The sequence below is a fragment of the Lutra lutra genome, chromosome 17 (genome assembly GCF_902655055.1).
Source record: "Lutra lutra chromosome 17, mLutLut1.2, whole genome shotgun sequence".
Classification (NCBI taxonomy): Eukaryota; Metazoa; Chordata; class Mammalia; order Carnivora; family Mustelidae; genus Lutra; species Lutra lutra.
The window spans coordinates 56,565,751-56,584,717 of record NC_062294.1 but is presented as its reverse complement, the minus strand read 5'-3'; the positions used below and the strand labels follow the sequence as shown (position 1 = coordinate 56,584,717).

The 18,967-nt window shown below is 55.5% G+C and overlaps 1 protein-coding gene across 1 annotated transcript; it reads right to left on the bottom strand.

The window, feature by feature from the left end:
* Positions 1-1,682: 1,682 nt before the first annotated feature.
* Positions 1,683-17,202, bottom strand: CACNG8 (calcium voltage-gated channel auxiliary subunit gamma 8). Its single transcript, XM_047712529.1, has 5 exons — positions 16,822-17,202; positions 13,670-14,133; positions 5,545-5,628; positions 4,337-4,477; positions 1,683-2,712 (listed from the first exon to the last, which is right to left on the bottom strand). The coding sequence occupies exons 2-5, from the start codon at positions 13,845-13,847 to the stop codon at positions 1,925-1,927; spliced, it is 1,191 nt and encodes a 396-aa protein (XP_047568485.1). The 5' UTR covers positions 13,848-14,133; positions 16,822-17,202; the 3' UTR covers positions 1,683-1,924.
* Between the last annotated feature and the right edge of the window lie 1,765 nt (positions 17,203-18,967).

Sequence of the window (18,967 nt, the reverse complement as noted above, 5' to 3'; positions counted from 1 at the left end):
TGCTCAGCTCACCTGTGGCCCTCTTCTCCCCTATCCCAGAGCATCAGCCTCCTGTTCACCACTTTCCCAAGTGGCTCCTTCTAACACGCAATCCAGTACTGGACTTCTGCTGCTCAAAACTCCTGTTTCTCCTCACTGCCCTCAGAATAAAGCCCAAACTCCTTCACCTGGCACTCCAGCACCTTTCAGCTCTGGCCTCTAGTACCTTCTCTGACCTGACCTCTGACCCTACCCAGGCCTGTGATGTCCCAGAACTTTGAACCCTGTCCCAAATACAGCGTGCCATGTCACTCCCCCTGGTCCATGCCTGGGTCAACACCTTCGTCACTTGACCGGTTCCTATGCATCCTTCTTCAACTTCGGCTGGGATTAGGTTCTCCGGGAAGTTTCCCAGAGTACAGCCCACTGCTGGAGCTCGGTCACTGTGTTCTCCATTCAAGGTGTCCATCATAGTCCCTGTCACAGCCCCAATCACACTGCTCACATTACAGTTTTTGACGACTCCACCTCGGAAGCAAGGGTACGGTCTGTTTCATCTTGGGGGACCCTGATCCCAACACACACTGCCTGGTATGTTAGCAGAGGCACAGAAATGTCAATGAGTGAATGGCTGGATTAATGCATGAATGAGACACAAACGTCTAAGTCCCACAGAGACAGGGCTTCTCCTGTACACCAGACGCCTTGCTGTGCTCTAGGATTTTGTGATTACCTGCTTCCTCCCAGGAATGGGAGTTTCAAGGACCAGGGCCTGTGTTTGATGCTGAATTTCAGCCTGCCTCTGCCTCTCATTCTCCTCTTTGATTTCTGGCCTCCCTCTTGTGCCCTATTCACATTGTGCTCCTGCTTAAAGCCATTCCATGGCTCCCTGCTGTCCTCAGAATGAAATCCAAACTCCTGACCTAACCTACAAGTCCTTGGGCAGTCAAGCTGTGTCTACCTCTCCAGCTTTGTCTTGTCCCATCTGCACCTGGCTTGCTACACCTAGGCCCTCCCTGGAAGCTCTTCCTGCCCCAGGGCCTTTGCATATGCTGCTCCCTGGCTGAGACACTTCCCCCAGCTTCGCCCAGCTGGTGTCTTGTCATCCTTTCAATGTCAGCTAAAATATTCCTAACTTTTAAATTGGGTTACACCTCCCTAACAGAGCAAGTCAAAGCATTTCAGATTTCTCCTGGGTTCTAACTGTAACTTACTCTTTGTATACACAGTTCTTTGATGAATGTCTGTCTCTTGCACAAGATGCAAACTCTATGAGAACATTGGGGAACGCTGTCTTCCTTCTGTAGGCTCAGCGGCCACCCCAATGCCTAGTGCTTAAGTATACCAATGGATTTCAGATAACGAATGAACGAGTCACACTCTGTGGCCATTATGTTCCCTCCCCAGGACCTTCCTGGTGCATAAGAGGCACTCAATAAACCCTTGTGGAATAATGAATGCAAAAGTGAATGAATGCGCACGTCCTTTCCTTGTTACCTTGCCTTTCTGCAAGCCTTCTCTTTACCTTTCTGCCCCTTCACATAGGGCATATATATAGTTTGTAGGTATAACTATATATTCGTGTGTTATGGGCCCCTCTCCAGGAGTTGGGCTGGGCTGGGAGTCCCTCCCTCCCCCCGCCCCGCCCCCACATGCACACAGCAAAACATTAAAAAGAAAACATCTCAAAACTGCAAAAAAACTCCACGGCCCTCCCCCCACCCCCCCATCCCACAAAAAAATAAAACACGACGCCCCCTCCCAACGGCCTCCGCCCTCGGGGTGGGGGTCCCCGATCGGAGCGCGGGGCAGGGGGGAAGGCCAAGCAGTCTCCAGCGCGCTCGCGGGGAGGGAGGGGCGCCCCCGCCCCCACGGCAGCCTCGTTGCACGCGCGCCCGCGCACGCGCCCCGGACACGCCCCCTCGGCGCCCCCCGGCGCGCGCCCCTACACCGGCGTAGTTTTCCTGTTGAGCGTGTTGGTGTTGGAGGCGGCGGCCTCCTTGGCCAGGGTCCCGGGGGCGGGCGCGGCGGGCGCGGGCGCGGGCGGGGCGGGCGCGGCGGGCGGCCCGGTGACCGTGACCGTGACGCCGCCGCCCGCCTCCTTGGGGAAGGCGTTGTGCAGCGTGAGGAAGCCGGGCGCGCCCCCGCGGTCCCGCTCGGCGCCCGCCCCGCCGCCGCCCGCGCCCGCGCCGCCGTACGCCCCGCCGCCGCCGCCGCCGCCGCCGCCACCACCACCGCCGCCGCCGCCGCCACCGCCGCCGCCGCCGGCCCCCGCCAGCCCCGCGGCCACGCTGCCCTTGGACGGGTCGCGGCTGAGCGTGTACATGGAGATGTCCGTGGAGGCGAAGCCCGGGCCCCCGGCGCCGCCGGGAGACGCGTCCCGCGACGGCGACGGCTCGCTGGAGCGGGAGCTAGAGCGGGAGCGGCGGCGGTAGCGGAAGCGGTAACTGGGCAGACGGAGGATGGCCGAGGGGCCGCTCCCGCCACTGCCGCCCGCGCCCCCGCCGGCCTTGAGCAGGTCCGAGCGAGACTGGCAGTGCGCCTCGCGGCTGCGCTCGATGTAGATGTTGACGGCCAGCACGCCGATCACCTCGGCCAGGATGAACGACAGCCCGCCGAAGTAGAAAGACCAGCCGTACGAGTAGTGGTTCTTCTTCTCCTCGTCCCGCTTCGGGCCCGGCTCGCCCGCGTTGGCCGAGATGTACACGATCACGCCGATGATGTTGCTCAGGCCTGGGCGGGGGACGGTCAGACGGGAGCCTGGAGGCCACCCCGGCCCCGCCCCGCCCCGCCCCCGCCCCGCCCCCGCCCCGCCCCGCGGCCCAGCCCCGACCGTCCCGACCGTCTCGTCCCAAGTCTCTAACTCCTCCCGAGCGGGCCCACAACCCGCCCCGCGGTGGTCTAAGCTCCACCCCTCGGTGGTCTAGTTCCTGCCCCAAAGGAGCCCTGTCCAGTTCCAGGTGCTCTAACTCCTGCCGAGCTGGCTCAGGCCCCAGCCCACGCTGGTCTAATCTCCACTTCGGAAGGGCATAAGCCCCGCCCCAAGTGATCTCTGCGCGATCCCAGGTGTTCTAACTCCTCCTTGGCTAGCTGGGGACCATGCCCCCGCTGGTCCAGGCCCTGGCTGGCCCAGACCTTGTCACGGTCGGTCTAAACTCCTTCCCAGTTGATCTAGACCCCAGCCCTAGAAGGTCAAAGCCCCCAGTCCCAGCTAGCCCAGGCTCCATCTCCTCTAGTCTGGTCAAAACCTGGCCCCAGAGGGTCCAGGCTCTGTTTGGTCTTGTCTAAACCCTGCCCGTGATGACGTAATCCCGGCCTGGCTTTCCAGGCCCTACCCTGAGTAGTCTAACTCAATCTTTAATGTTATAAACCTAGGCTTTCTCCCGAACCCTAAACTCGTTTAAACTGTTAATGTGGTAATTCCGCTGATTCTCTAGGCTCAGTCCCGTACTGATCTAAACTCTTACTTTCATGGTATCAATCCAGACTGGTTATCTAGTCTAGGCCCTACCCCTGCTGGTCTAAAATTCACCCTTACTGAATCGGGGGGGCACCCCCTTGCTACCCTAAGCCCCGCCTCCAACTTATCAAACCCCGCCCCCTGCGGGTCCAGACGTGGCTTCTCCGCCCGTACCCCGCCTTTGAGTCCTCTGGCCCAAAAGGCGATCTTGACCCATCCCCAAAGCACCCCCTTCTCTTCATGCTAAATCCTCCCCCTTCTCTGGATTCTGTCCCCTAGCATTTCCCAGCACTACTCATTTCACGTAGAAAAGAAGGGAAGCCAGGGGTGCGGGGGGGGGGGGGGAGTGTGGGGAAGCCTCACTCGAAGTTGGTCTAGATGGTGTGCGAGGGCAAGCTCTTCTTGGATCAACCGGGGTTCACGAGGCCCCGCCCCCTAAAACAGGTTCCTCCCCTCCATCTGCCGCCAATGTCCTTTCCGCCTCTCGCCCTCAGTCCTCGGGATGCCAGCCCCGCCCCTCGATCCTCAAGACCCCAGTTGTCTCAAGGCCCCAGTTGTCTCGAGGCCCCACCCTTCTCCTAAGACCCGCCCCTTCCGTCTGCTGGACCTCGGGCTTCGGAACCTGAGCTCCCAGTATCCCCGATTACGCGCTAGACACCTGTCAGTGCTGGCTTGTTCCCCCAAAGACGGCGCAAAGGCGACACCTACCTTGCCCAGCGGGTGGCGATGGAGCTCAGGAAGAGCCTAGGAAGGCTCCAGGCCCCACCAGGCGCCTGGGGCAGGGTGGCTTTACAATCGCGCAGGCACGCGCGCGCGCGCGCGCGCGCACACACACACACACACACACACACACACGTGCGCCCGCGCAGGTGGCCGCCCCCTCCCTCTGCCTCTCACCTGCTGCCACGAACAGGATCCCTGCGCCCAGAATGATGTTCCTCTTGGATTTATAGACCCGGGAGGCCGCCACGCACACGCCCCCGAGCAACAGCAGGATGGCGCTGAGGATGGGGAAGATGCTGGAGGCCCGCACGACCCCTGCGAGGGAGAGGAGAGGAGGGGAGAGAGGGTGGGGGCCAGGGCGTCATATGCGGCCTTCTGGGCCCCTTGAGCGCTGCGCCTCCTGTCTCCGCGCCTCTCGCTAGAATCCTCCAATTCTCGTTCTCTGCCTGTGTTCTGGCCATTGAATTTTTTTTTTTTTTCATTCTCTCTCCTCTTTAAAATTTTTCTGTTTCTCGGTCCGATCTCCTCTCCCGCCTTTTTCTTCCTGCTTTTCTTTCTCCCTCGGCCTAGTATTCTCTCTCCTGGCACATTTTTTTTCCTTTTTATTTCCCAAAATCACTCTCCCTCTCTGTTTTTCTCTGACCTTCTCTGTGGACCCTCCCTCTTTTTTATCTTTCTCCTTCTCCTCTACATATTCTTTCCTTTCTCTGGATTTATCAAATCTCTTAGTATCTTGCCCACCCCCTTTCTGCCCGGCTTCATCTCTCTGGGTTCCACGCCCTTCCTCCCTCTGTGCCCCACCCCCTATCCTTCTGCCCGGATCCATCTATTCCTCCGGGCTTCGCTTGTGTGTGTGTGTCTGTCTGTCTGTCTTTCTCTCTGCAGTCCTTTTCACCCACCCTCCAGACCCCAGCAAACGGATTTTGCGATTTCTGAGCTCCGCTGAGGCCGCAGCCAATCATAATTCAGGATTTGCCGCGTTCTCGGGGTAGCTACCAATCGCACCACCGGCTTCCCCGGCCAGCTCTCGAGAGTGGCCAGTCCGCACTGCAGGCTGCCTCAGAGCCAGGGCGCAGCGGCCAATCCCAGACCAGACACCGACAACCAGTCACGGAGCAGTGTCTCCGCGAGCTTGGACGGTAAGACGGCCAGTCACCTCCCGGGATCCCCCCTCAGCCCGCCCCAAGGTGAGAGGAGGGGGCGGGAGAGGGATCACAGAACCAACTGGGGTCCAGAGGATCTCAGCCTCCGGCTCTTGACTGGCCGGCAAGTTCTTCCCTGCCTGTCGATCTAAGTGCGCTCCCCCGCCCCTCCCTCCGCGTTCCGCCCCCGCCCCGGCCCAGCAGCCCCACCCACCCACTCTGACTCAGACCCCCACGTACGGAGCAGATACTCCGCGCTGTCATGATCGTAGTCCGTGTCCTCCGGGAAATGGTTGATCTTCACGCAGACGCCTCTTTTCAACCCTGGAGGGGGATGGGGGTGATGGTGGCGGGGGACACTTAAGAGTGGGAAGAACCCCCGGTGAGAGAAGACCCCTTCCTTCCCCAAACCCCTCCTCTGTCTGGGCCTATTGGGAGACAGGAAATCCTGGCTCCCGAGCCTTTCAGCACCTGGGACAAACTAACTTCTCTGGCTTCGGTTTTCCCAGAAGTTAAAAAAAGAAAAAAAAAAAAGAGAGAGAGAAAGGAAGGAAGAAAGGAAGAAAGAAAAGTAAGGGGGGGAAAAAAAAGCAAAAACCATGCAACACTCACTAAAAGGCCACAAAGACCTTTGCCCTGTAACCCGGGCTAGGACACTCAACCTCTCTGGCCTTCTGTTTTCCCCCGCTATGAGAAAGAAGGCGCCGGTCTCAGCAATGTCAAGGCGCTCTGCGACTCTGAACTTGTCGACGGGTCTGAAAATGCGTGGGGAAACGAAGGAGCGCGCAGAAGGCGAGGACTACATTTCCCATGAGGCCCTATGAAATCTTGAGTCCAATTGTGAGAGCGCAGCCCCAGTGGACCATGGGAGTTGTAGTCTCTTCAATTCTGCCTCTAGGGAGAGGGATTCCCAGTCTCTTACCTGGAATCCTCTGGAAGGAGATGGAGTGGCTGGAGCAAGTAGAGGCATGTGAGGAGGTTTGCCTCTAGGCGTCATGCGGTCTCACCCCCTTCTTCCATCCCAGAATCCTCATTCTCACACCCTTTGGGGACCCATCTTCTCACCTTTGGGGAAAGTTCCTATTCTATCTCTATCACATAACTGGAGATTGATACGTAAATAAATATAAATATAAATACATTTAGATTCCTCGATTCTCCAGGCTCTTTCCAACCTGCAGGCCTTTGCCCATGCTGTGGATTCCGTTCACATTCTTCACTGGTGAAAATCTTAGGCTGCAAGGGGGCAGCTCACAGGGTACCTGCTTGAGGAAGCTTTCCCTTGTGTGCGCACGCGCGTGTATGCACACGCCTCCCACCAAAGATGGGTCAGCATCCCCCTCCAGTGCAGAACAGCTCCCTGCGGTACCCTACTCCCCCCTTTTTGGAGGCATGTCTAGGGTTGCTTTATGAGCTTCTTTTCCTCAGTAAGCTGGGGGCTTCTTTAGGTCGATAGGCATGGAGTCTGATTCCTCTGTGTGTCCCTAGCATTGTCTGGCACAAAGGAGGGAGGCCTCAAGAAATGGGTGTTGAATGAATGAATGAAAATATGAATATAGGGATAGCAGAAGGGGAGATTGTAAGCAGAAGATGACGGGGAAAGCAATGGGGATAAAGGAAAGGGTTGAGAAGAAGGAGTATAAGGCAGTGAGTAATTCCACTAATAGCTAACATTTGCTAAGTGCTTCCTAGGTGGATTAACTCATCCAGAGCTCCCACGAGTCCCATGAAATAGATAATGTTATTGGTGTTGCACAGTGGCCAAACGTTGGGAATTGGACTCACACTGCTTGATAATGAAACCCAACTCCATCATGTCCTGATTCTGTGACCTTGTTGGTGTTACTTAGGCCAATTTGCTTCAGTCCTTTCACAGACAAAAGGGGACAATAGGACCTACGTCATGGAATTGTTGTGAGGACTGAAGCCAGGTAAAGAGATTGAGCACTTTGACTAGAACATAATTAAGTGCTCAGTTGATATCAGTCCATCTACCCATTGTCCAGATGAGGAAGCAGAGCCACAGAAAGGATTAATCAATTCCCAGCTGATGGGTGGTGGAAACAGAATTAAAACACACAGCAGTTTGCCCTACTGGCATATAAAGTTATGGGCTGTTCACTACTATCTTCCAAGCATCTAGAACAACACCTAGCACTTAGTAAGTGCTTAATAAATATTTTTATGAGAGTATGATTGAATGGGCCAAGGGCATGAAAAGATGCTCGACATCACTAATCATTAGGGAAATGCAAATCAAAACCACCATGAGATACTGCCTCATACCCACTAGGATAGCTACTATTTTAAAAAGCAAAGCAGAAAATAATAAACATGGATGGGGATGTGGAGAAATTGGAACCTTTGTGCACTGTGAGTAGGGATGGAAAATGGTACCAGCTGCTACCATTTAAAAAATTAATTTAAACATTTTTAAATTAAAAAGTGCTACTATATGACCTCACAATTCCACTTCTGGATATATACTCAAGAGGATTCAAAGCAGGGTCTCTGAGAAACACGTGTACCCTCATTTTCAGGAACAGCGCTATTCACAACAGCCAAAATCAACCCTAGTGTCCATTGGCAAATGAGCAGAGAAACAGAGTGTGGTCGGTACATTCAATGGAGTATTATTCAGCCTCCAAAAGTAAGGGAATTCTAACAATGTGATGAAACAGATGAACTTTGAAGACACCCTGCTGAGGGAAGGAGGCCAGTCACAAAAATACCAATATTGTATGATTCCATTTCTAGGGGGTATCTAGAGGAGTCAAGTTCATGGAGATAGAAGGTAGAGTGGTGGGTGTCAGGGGCTGGGGGAAGGGGGCATGGGGAGTTTTTGTTGAATGGGGACAGTTTCATTTTGCAAAATGAGAAGAGTTCTGGAGAACAGGTGCACAGCAATGCAAGTGTACCCTTAAAAAGTTATGATGATAAATTTAATGTTATGGTTTGTTATATTTTACCACAACTTTAAAAAATGAATGATTGATTGATTATACACCTCAAGTGCAAACTCTCATCCATCAGCACATTCCTTATGGTGTGGTCGGTAAGACTGTGGGTTCAAGTTCTCCCCTTTCTTGAATGGGATCACAGCACACCTCTCAAAACATTCATCATAATTAAATGAGGTTGAGCATGTAAAGCACACGGCACACAGACCCTCTCAACAGATTAGTGATGACAGCAGCAATGATAACCAGTACCTACTAAGGGGCTAAGCACACGCCAGGCACCTAGAGCATTCGACAGGTAGTAATGCACTTGGGAATTATGACAAACCCTAGGGATACTGGATAATAATGATGTCCCTGCTTTACAGGTGAGAACTGAGCATAGAGTGGGAGACTGCTCAGTTCCGTGTAGATGGTAAATTGAGGGGAAGGAGATTAATTGTACCTGAGCTTCAGAGGTGAGCATATTTAAGACAGTGGAGTGCAGTCCCTGAAATCACATGCCAGGACAGCCGCTTCCCAGCTGTGTGGCTTTGGGGACTTGAATGGCCCTGAGACTCCGCTTCCTCATTTGGGAAATGAGGACAATGACATGACCTCACAGGTTTTGCTAAGGGTTCAGTGGAACACAGGGTCAAGTGCAGAATACAGGCAGCTGGGTAACATGCTTCTGTGTATTATCTGACCTGACTAGGCTGAGCCAGGCGTCTTTTCTGTCCAGGGATGACAGTAATGTGCCCCTGGGTCTCCCTTGAGCCTGCCTAGCACAGACCTGGGTAGGTGGGAGTGAAGAGGGGGCTGTGCTGCAGTGAGGGTGCATGGAGAAGTGGGCTCCAGCCCGCTCTGCCCCTCACATGTTGGGTGACTTTGTGGCTGACTCACTTCCCTTGCTGGCCATCAGCTTCCTCCTCACACCACTTCCCCCGGTACAGTTGGGAGGACTGGGGAGATAATAAGACGTGCAAAGTGCTGGGCACGGGGGCTTGAGATACCCCACTTGAAGGACTGGAGCTGTGGGTCCGGGTCTTGATTCCTGAGGAGGGAGCTACACCCACACCCATGTTACCAGCCCCAAGGGGCTCCTGGGTACTTGAAACGTGGCAATTGAGGTGAGGTGTGAGCATAAAATACGTACCGAATTTCAGACTTAGTGTGAAATAAATGCACAATATTCCATCAATTTTTTTACGTGGACTACATATTAAAATGATAATATTTTGGCTATACTTGGTTAAATAAAAGATATTAGCCTTTATATTGATTTGTTATAATGTATAAATTCTATTTATTAAATTATATTCATTGAACCTTCTCCTTTTTCCTCGTTTGAGGGTAGCTATTGGAAAATTCTAAATCATATATGCAGCTTGTGTGACGGGCAGTGCTGGGTAAAAGGCCGAGATTTCTGGGCTACCAGGGGAGGGGGGACTCAGGACAGTCACCTGAATTCTGAATAATTAGAACAACAACAACAACAACAACGAAATATCAATGACACAATCTAACCCTTACTCTGTGCCTGCTAGCCTTTTAAATACCTTACGATTACAGCTCATTGAACCCCTCCACAATCCCTGGGGGTTAAGGGGTGTTGCAAACCACAATCCTTGGAGGATGGAAATGAGGCACAGAGAGGTTCAGTGTGGAGCCCGAGGTCACCCTGCTGTGCTCAGTAGGCAGGAAGTAAACCCAATCCCAGTCTTGTCCCAACGTCTGTGTCTCAGTCACTCTACCTACTGCATCTGTCCGGGAGACTCACAGGGACATGGGGACGGAACCCGAAAATCCCCGGGGATCGAGTGCCTTCAGGAGGCAGTGGTCCGGGGGGCTCGGTTTCTACATTCCCGGGTCCCTCGTGGGCTGGAGGCTGGTGGATGCCTTGCTTTGTTCTCCTAGGAAGGAAAACAGACCTGGATTCAAATCCAGACTCGACTGCCTATGAGTCGTGTGACCTTGGGAAAGTCATTGCACTTTCTCTGAGCCTTCACTTGCATTTCTAGAAGGTGGGGATGATGGGGGTATGTATTACACAAGGCTACTGTGAGCGCTGTGTAGCAAATACATGATGATTACAGTAATAATGGAGCCGGCCTTCATTTACACCCTCCTTACCACATCTCCTTTGGCTTCCGGGACACCCACTTACCTCCTTTTCCCTAAATCTCCGTGGCTTTTGCTTTCTGAGCTCCTTTTGCTGGCTTCTCTCATTTCTCTTTTAATAGTGGACTAGCTCAGGCTGCAGCCCTTCAACTAATTGTTTGGTATGTTTCTCTCTTCGCATTATCTAGGTGACCTCATCCATCCACATGCAATGACTCCCCCAATTTATATCGCCAGCCCAGACTGTCCCCTGAACTCTGGCCTCGTACAGCATATCGCTCACAGCCTAGATGAGGGGTCAGCAATCCACAACCCGTGGGCCAAACCCAGCCTGCCAAATCTGGCAAAGAATGGGTTTTACATTTCCTAAGTGAATGGAAAAAAAAATATCAAAGGAGAGTGTTTCGTGGCACATGAGAAAGATACGAAATCCAGAGGTCGGTGTCCACACACGAGTTTAACTGGAACACGGCCACGCTCATTCACTCACGTGTCCTCTTTAGATGTTTTCAGGAGTGGCTGTGACAGGGACAGGTCCACAGAACCTAAAACACCGACCATGTGACCCTCGGCTATGCCCACCCCTGTCTTAGGTGATCCGCCTAAAAAGCATCCTAAATGCAACACATCCAAAATCGAGCTCCTGCTAGCTGTCCTCACAATAAATTAGACCAGAGAAAATAAAATACATAAAATGAAATACACGCTGAGCCGTCCCCCGGAGGCCTCCCTGCACCCACCTCCCACCCCCTCCGTGGCCATTCTCGGGCGCTCAGGCCACAGCCTTGGGAGCAGTGACTCCCAACCAGGGATGAATTTATTCCCAGACAGAGAAAGTGGACAACTTTGGTTGTCATGACTTGGGGACAGAGAAGAAAAGGCGGAGGCCAGGATGCTGCTGAGACCCTACAGTGTGCAGGATGGTCCCCACAGCCAAAGTGTCCGGAGTACCGAGTTTGAGAGATGCTGCCTCGGAGAACCCCGATCTCTCTCTCTCTTTTGCCTCCCACAGCCACCCTGCCACAGTGCCGCAACCCCCACAGCCACTCTAGCTTTGGGACACGCTCTGAATCCAAATCTCTCCTCCAACTCCACCCACCCACACCCTGGACAAGCGTCCGCCTGTCCTCCCTCTTGCCTGACCCCTCAGTCTCTGCCCAGCGCGTCCAGAGCCCTCCTGTCCGCTAGGTACGTCAGGAATGCTGGATGGGAAAGCCAAGTCACATCCCAGCACCTACAACATGTGAAATGGGGGCCTGTTCTCTCTTGGATTGCATCTCCCACCACAGCCTCTTGCTCATGTTACCGGGGGCCAGACACCCAGGCTCCCACCTCAGGGCCTCCGCCGTGGCTGCCTTCCCTCCGGAGAGCCACGTGGCTCCATGTCCCCTTCCTTTAGGCCTCCGCTCCGAAGTCGCCTGCTCAGTGAAACCCATCCTCATCTCCTCACCTGCAATGTCACACGTATGTCCTGACACTTTCCATCCTGTCCCCTGTCCTCCTTAGCACTTAGTGCCAGCTAACACACTAAAGGTTTTGTTTACTTATCTTTCTTATCATTTGTCTCTCCCTCGTGAATAGAAGACATACGAAGCTGGGATCTTTTGTTTTTCCCTGCCATTCACCCCACAATCAAGAACAGTGTCTGGCATATAGTGTAAACTCAATAAATATCAGTCCTATGGATGGATGGACAGATGGATGGATGGACGGACGGATGGATGGATGGCATTCTTATTATATGCTGTCCACTGTCCTAGGGGTTTCAGGACACGAGCCCCCACCCATGGCTGGTGCCTGGCGTTTGGTCAGACCAGTGAATGGACCGGACTCGAACGCCCACGGGAGGAAGGAAGTACGATAATAAGACAGTGGACAGATGTGAGGGGACAGGGAGCAGAGGCGACTGTGGGGACGTGCACATTGCATGCCTGATCTGCAGGGGCAGCGGCTGCTTGGACCGGCCAGTCGTGGCCACTGCAGAATGAGGCCCTGCGCTGTCAGATCTTCCACTAGTTCAAAAGAAGCTGGAAATCAGATTTTCAATGTGAAGTCTCCCTATTTTTAAATGTTGGCAACTGACTCGGATTTTGGTTTCAGTTTTAAACACTTGGCACACCAGACAAAGCATATCAGCACATCCCATCCTTGAGACCTGGGTTCTCTTGGCTCTGCCCCAGTCACAGCTGGGTGACCTTGGGTGAGTGGCTTAACCTCTCTGAGCGTTGGTTTTCTCATCCCCCACAGGATCCTGCCTCACAGGATTAAAGGAGACAACTGCACTCCTCACTCACCGCGAGTGCTCAGCAAAAGAGAGGAGGAAAGGATGGGAACAGAGAGGGATGAAGAAGTGGAGGGATCTTGGTCTTTTTGATGCTGGAGGAGAGGTTTGGGACTGTGGAGTTGTGCATAAGAGCCGTGAGGCTCAGGGAGGTGAACAGATAGTGATCACACAGGAGACAGACGCATGGTGGGCCTGGGACCCAGATGTCCTGCCTCCAGCCTCGGGCCCAGAGCTGTGCAGACACCGCTGAGTGGGAGGGAGGAGGGGCTGGGGTGGGGGGCAGGGAGAGGACAGCAGTGGGTAGGTGAGCAGAGGTTGAGGTGGAGGCCCCCCAACATGGAGAAGGGCTACAAGAGGGAGAGCAGCACCCAAGGACAGAGCAGAGATGGAGACTGGGAGAGGCGGGGGTCTTAGGGTCTCCGAGTGAGGTGTTCAAGGAGGAGGAAGAGGTGGAAGGAGGCGTGAGTGGAGTGAAGATGAGGCAGAGGAGGTCTAGGGCCAGGCGGGGAGGCTGGAGGAAATCCTAATGGAGAGGGCCAACGTGACTGGAGTCTACAGGAGGGAAGAGAGGAGAGGGTAACGAGCTCTGACCAGAGAGGGTAGGACCATGACCCATGACGTCTGCGGGAGAAACAGCCCAGGAGGAGGAAGCAGGGGCAGGGGGGCGGAGGGGACCGGGGTAGGGTGTCTGTGGAGAGCAGCTGAGAGGGGGCCCGGAGGAGGCCAGCCTGCCCAGCAGAGGAAGGGAGGGTCCCCGGGAGAGAAGGGAAGGGGAGGGAAGGAAGATGGAACGCAGAGGGCACCGTGAAGGGAGGAGGCAAAGGGAGGGATGGAGCGGGCGGCAGGCGGGCCACTAGGGCCCGAGGGGAGGGGACGGTGTGCGGGGCGGGATGGGGGGGTGCACGAGGGGGGTCGGGACCCCACGAGAGGGGACAGAAGCAGCCAGCGGAGAGGGGGGGTCCCCGGCCCGCTGAGTCTGGAGGGGAGGAGGGGCGCGAGGCCGGGGCTCCCCGCACCCTACCTTCCAGGCAGCAGATCCTCCAGAGCCCCGAGTGGGTGAGGCCGCCGGGGTCCTTCTTCTCCGAGGAGCCGCTGCCCCCGCGGTGGGGCGGCGCGTCGTCGCTGGCCGTGAGGTTGGTGGTGTTACAGATGAAGGCGCGCGTGTACAGCCAGTAGTCGGTGCTGATGGCGATGGTCATGAGGCCGAAGGCTGCGAAGGCGCCCACCGTGGTCAGCAGCACCTGCACCCCCTTCTCGCACCAGAGGCCCCTCTCTTCGTTCCAGCGCTTCAGCGACTCCAGTTTGACCACGGGGAGCCGGGGGGCCGTGGGCCACCACCGGGGCAGCGGGGGCGGGGCCGTGCCGGCGGCTGGGGGGGGTCACAGCGCAGGCAGAAGTGGGGGCCCGGGGCTGGCCGGGCTGCGCGGGGGCGGCGAGGAGGAGGCGCGGCCCGGGAGGGGGTCAGAGGGCGGCCATGCGCGCCGGCTGGTGGGGGCGGGAGCGGACACAGGGTTAGTCGAGCTGGAGCGCGCCTCCCCCACCGCTGCCCCGACCCCACAGCGGACCCCCACTGTCTCCGGGCTCGAAGAAACTCCTTCCACTCGGGTTCTCCCTGCCTCCCTTTCTCTGGAAAGTCTCCCTCGGCCCAGGGCAGGCTTCCCACCAAACCCCACTGGGAGAAACCGCCCCCCACCGAGCCTGACGCTGCGGACCCCCCTCCTGCGCCCACCTGCTCCTCCCGCTGGTCCTCACGTCTTACACCCGGAAGGCCACCCCCCCCTACTCTGGCCCCCGGGCTTCCTCCTCCCAAGGAACCTACAAGAGCCCCATCACCATGCTCATCTCTCAGGGTTCTGCCTGCTCCCCTCGTCCCCTGCAAGTTTCACCTGTGTCCTCTCCTCAAGAAACATAAATCTCTCAATCTCTCTCCTCAGCTAACAAAAATCTTCCCAACGGACCCTCGCTGTTTGCACAACTAAGAAGAACCACGTGGTCACCACCACTCCCACTCCCACTCCGGCCCCCTCCCGTCCTCACTCAGACCCCTATGTCTCTGGACCAGGGTTCTCAACCTCTAACACAGCTGGAAATCACCGAAGGACCTTAGAGATCAGGATACCTGAGCCCCACCTGGGCAATTCCAATTTCATTGGTCTGGGGTGTGGTCCCTGAGCATCTAGGTTTTAAAAATTTCCCTGGGGGGGGGGGGGGGGGCGCCTGGGTGGCTCAGTGGGTTGAGCCTCTGCCTTCGGCTCAGGTCATGATGCCAGGGTCCTGGGATCGAGCCCCGCATCAGGCTCTCTGCTCAGTGGAGAGCCTGCTTCCTCCTCTATCTCTGCCTGCCTCTCTGCCTACCTGTGATCTCTGTCTGTCAAATGAATAAATAAAATATTTTAAAAAAAATTTCCCTGGGGGATTCTAATGGGCCACCAGCACATGGAACCCTCTGGTTTAGAAGGATGTCTCCAGCCCCCTCAAACTACTCTACAGTCCCCACTGTCTCCCTTGGACCAGCCCCAATCCCCTACTACGTCTTGGACTCAAGCAAAATACCCCACCCTCTGCTTTGCTTCAAGAAGTCTTCCGAATCTGGCCCCCACTGTCTCTACAACTTAGGCAAACTCATCATAGCCATCACTCTCTCCTCCTCCATTAAGAAAAATTTCCTCCATGAGCTCCACGGAGAAGCTACTCACAAGAATCCCTTCCCCCAGACCCCCAGTTTCTCTCCATTCAGAAATCTCCTGATGTTTGACCCAGACTCCCACTGCTGTCCAGGGAAAGTCCCCCACTCTGCCCAGCATCCCCCCCACCCCATTCCTCTGCCCTTCCACCATCTCCCATTGCCTCCAAATCCCCTAACTGGAGCTCTGGTTCCCTGTAATCTTCATCACACTGATGAACCCCCAAGTCTAGATCTCCCCGACTCACTTGGAGCTCCCACTCTCTTTAACTTACAAGAACCTCCCCCCTTCTCCCTAACCTGACTTCTCTTACACCACCAAGAATCCCCTTCCTCCACCAACATCTCCTGTACTCAGGAAAATTCCCTTCAGGAGCCCCACCACCTTCCCTTCTTGGGAACCCCCCCCCACAACTCCCCTTGCTCTTTCTCCTGTGCTGAAACACCTGCTTTCTTCCAAATGTAAATGGAGGCCCCCATAGACAGTGCCCCTCAGAAAAATTTCATCCGGGAGACTACAAACTCTGTATCCCACTCAGCAACTCCCGTGTCTTCTCATTTCCCTCTTCTACAGCATGCCCACCACCACACCCCCAGCCCTGCCTTCTCTACCCCAGCCCTCCTTCCGGGCACACGACCCTTACCTGCTTCCACCACTCACTGTTTCTTAGACTTCTTCCCCAAATCCCATGTTACAGTTCAGAGCATGGAAGCCAACAGAAGGAACCCCCCCGCCCCCCCCAGCCGCCCCAGGTCCTAGTACCAGGGTGACCTTGGCCTTTTCCACCCCAATCAGCTGGCCCTGCCTGGGTCTGCTCCTAGGAGGGGTTGCTGAGAAAGGTTGTCTATGGGGGGTGTCTCCATGGCAACTGGGCCTAGTGCCCCACACATGTGTTCCCTCCCCCACCTCCACTAGCCTGCCTACACGCAGCCCCTACCCGTGCCCATTCATCAGCCCACTGGACACTGGCATCCCCCAGCCCCCGGCCTCCGTTCTGGCCCCTTCCTCTTTCAAACGCTGAGTTTCCTCTCCTCGGCTCCTGGCTTCTTCTCCCCCATCCGTACCCCTCGCCACCAGCACCAACGCCTCCACTGTCCTAGCAAATCTCTGCTTCCACCCCGGGGTGAGCCCATGACCCCGAGGTATACCCCTCCCCCTGCTGGACCCCCCACAATCCAAGATAAGCAGGGGATGGAAATGGGGTGAGTGAGGGAAATTCTCCATCAAAAAAAGATTTGAAGATCTTTTCATTTTGTCGATTTGAGGGGCAATCTGTTTGGTTTTAGGGACTCTTCCTTTAGTCCATCTGTCAGCGGCAGCAAAAGAGAAGGGAGCAGGGGACCCCCCAATTCTAAAGCTTCCGGATATGAGAGGGGTCGCCAGCCCTTCTCCCTCTGAAGGGGCTGGCTCTTTCCTCCAGAATTGGGGGGGTCACAGAACCTTCCTTCTACACCCGCCCACCTCCGATTAATAAAAAGATCTGTCTCACCTCTGTTAACGATAGGTCAACTCTCCGATGCACTGGGGAGGGGACGATGAGCCCCCCTGTCTGCACCCCCCCCCAGAAAAACCCTTGTGGCTCCCACTTCTCACTGCTCCCCCTCCCCCAGCAGCGAGGGACCCAGGCGTCCGACCTGGTTGGGGGGTGGAGATGAGGAGGCGTATGGGGATTGAGGGTGTTGAGGTGGGAGGGGAAGCTGAGGGGCAGCTCTGAGCTCGGGCCCCAAGGGAGTGGGGGTCGGGATGAAAAAAAAAAAAGGTGAGGAGACAATTTGGTTCTCGTGTCGCTGGGTAAAGTGCGGAGCTGGAGGACGAGAGAGGGAGGGAGGAGGGAGGGGGGAGGGGAGCCGCTGAGGATGGGGGAGCCACAGAGAGGAGATGGGGGGAGGGAAAGGATTGGGGGGCAGGGTCTGGGTGGCAGAAGGAAGCTGAGGAAAAGGAGAGAGAGAGACCCAGAGAGGGAGGGAGAGAGACAGAGAGAGACAAGGAGAAGCGGAAAGAGAGAAACCCAGAGACTGTGAAACAGAAATGGGGGAGGGAGAAATTTGGGGGAGGCAGCGGCTGGTAGCAGAAGGAAGTTGGAGAGAGAGACACACACAGAGAAATATCCAGAGAGAGAAGGGGACAGAGACAGAGACACAAAGAGAGAAACCAAGAGACTGGGGGACAGATGGGGGATGGGGTAAGGGAGAGGATGGGGGGGTCAGAATGGGATAACAGAAGGAAAGAAGAGACAGGGACAGAGTCATCCAGAGAGGGGGAGGAGAGACAGATGGGGAGAGACAGACAGAGACTGAGGGTGGGGGGAAGAGAGAAAGGGAGAAAGGGAGAGAGAAATGGGGGGTGGGCGCAAGGTCTTAATAGAGAGAAGGATGCTTTAGAGAGAGAAAAAATGGAGAGAGAGAGAGAGAGAGAACGAACAAGAGAGTAAATAATAAGAGAGATTTAGGGGAGAAGGCTCTGAGTGGCAGAGGGTGGCTGAACACGGAAAGGCAGGTGCGGAAGGAAAGAGAGACCCACAGAGAGGTGGAGAGCGCCTGACTGGGAGAGACCCCGGGAACGAGACACAGAGAGACACTGAGGAGGCATCAGAAGGAAGCTGGAGGAAAACAGGAGAGGGGCCAGGCTCCGATGGATGAAGGAGGTCAGAGATCCAGGACACCCGCGCCCCCTCCCCACCACCTCCCTCGCCCCTGATCCCTACCCCCATCCCCATTTCAAAGCCACCACCCCACCCCCACTAGCCTCCATCTCTCCACAGCATCGCCTGCCGCCGCCACCGCCTCTTCCTGTCGTCATAGCAACAGGATCCAGGCGCCCAGCCAAGGCTGGCAGCAGTGCCGGAAATGAGGGGAGGGCCTTTCCAAAAGGACCCCAGGAGCTGTCCCCTTTCCCCAAATCCAAGGGACAGCTCCACCTCCCCGGGCCTTCCCGCCCCCCACAACTGCCAAGGGCAAAGAGCCCCTGAGAACGAAATTCTCCTCTATTCAAGTTAGGAGGGTAGCAAGCCCTTAGTTCCACTGACATTTCATCCCCCCCCACCCGCCCCTTGCTCCAGGAGTGAGAGTCCCCCAAGACTGGAACGGGAGTGAGGGGGCAAACAGGAGGTGCGAAACTGGGGTGGGAATCAGTCTTCAAGACATCTGCCAGGGGCTGGACGGGACAGCTCTACAAGTTTGAAGAATAATGATTGTTGGAGTTCCAGAACTAGCCAGTGGGCAAGCGGGTGGGACAACTCGCAGCAGAAAATCTGAGATGAGAGTCAGAAAGTTCGGTCTTGGATTCAAGTCTCGGAGACGCCTGTAGCCCGTGGGTGACCTTGGGCAAAACATTTCCTCCTTTCTAGACTCAGCGATAACAGGAACAAATGGAGAACGGGGATAGAAAAGGTCTTTGCACACTGCTCTAGACAGACAATTATTTCAAAGACAGTGTCCTCCTGCAAATGCTATCCAAACCCGAAAGCTAGGCGTGACCATACACTTGGGCTGTGGAGTTTGCATGCTTCGGTGTCTTGTGGAATTCTTACAGAATCCTTGCGACGGGGCACTGAGAGTCCCATATTACAGATGAGCAAACTGAGGCTCGGAGATGTATGTTGAGCTGCCCAAATCGTTCAGGGAATAAAAGGCAGA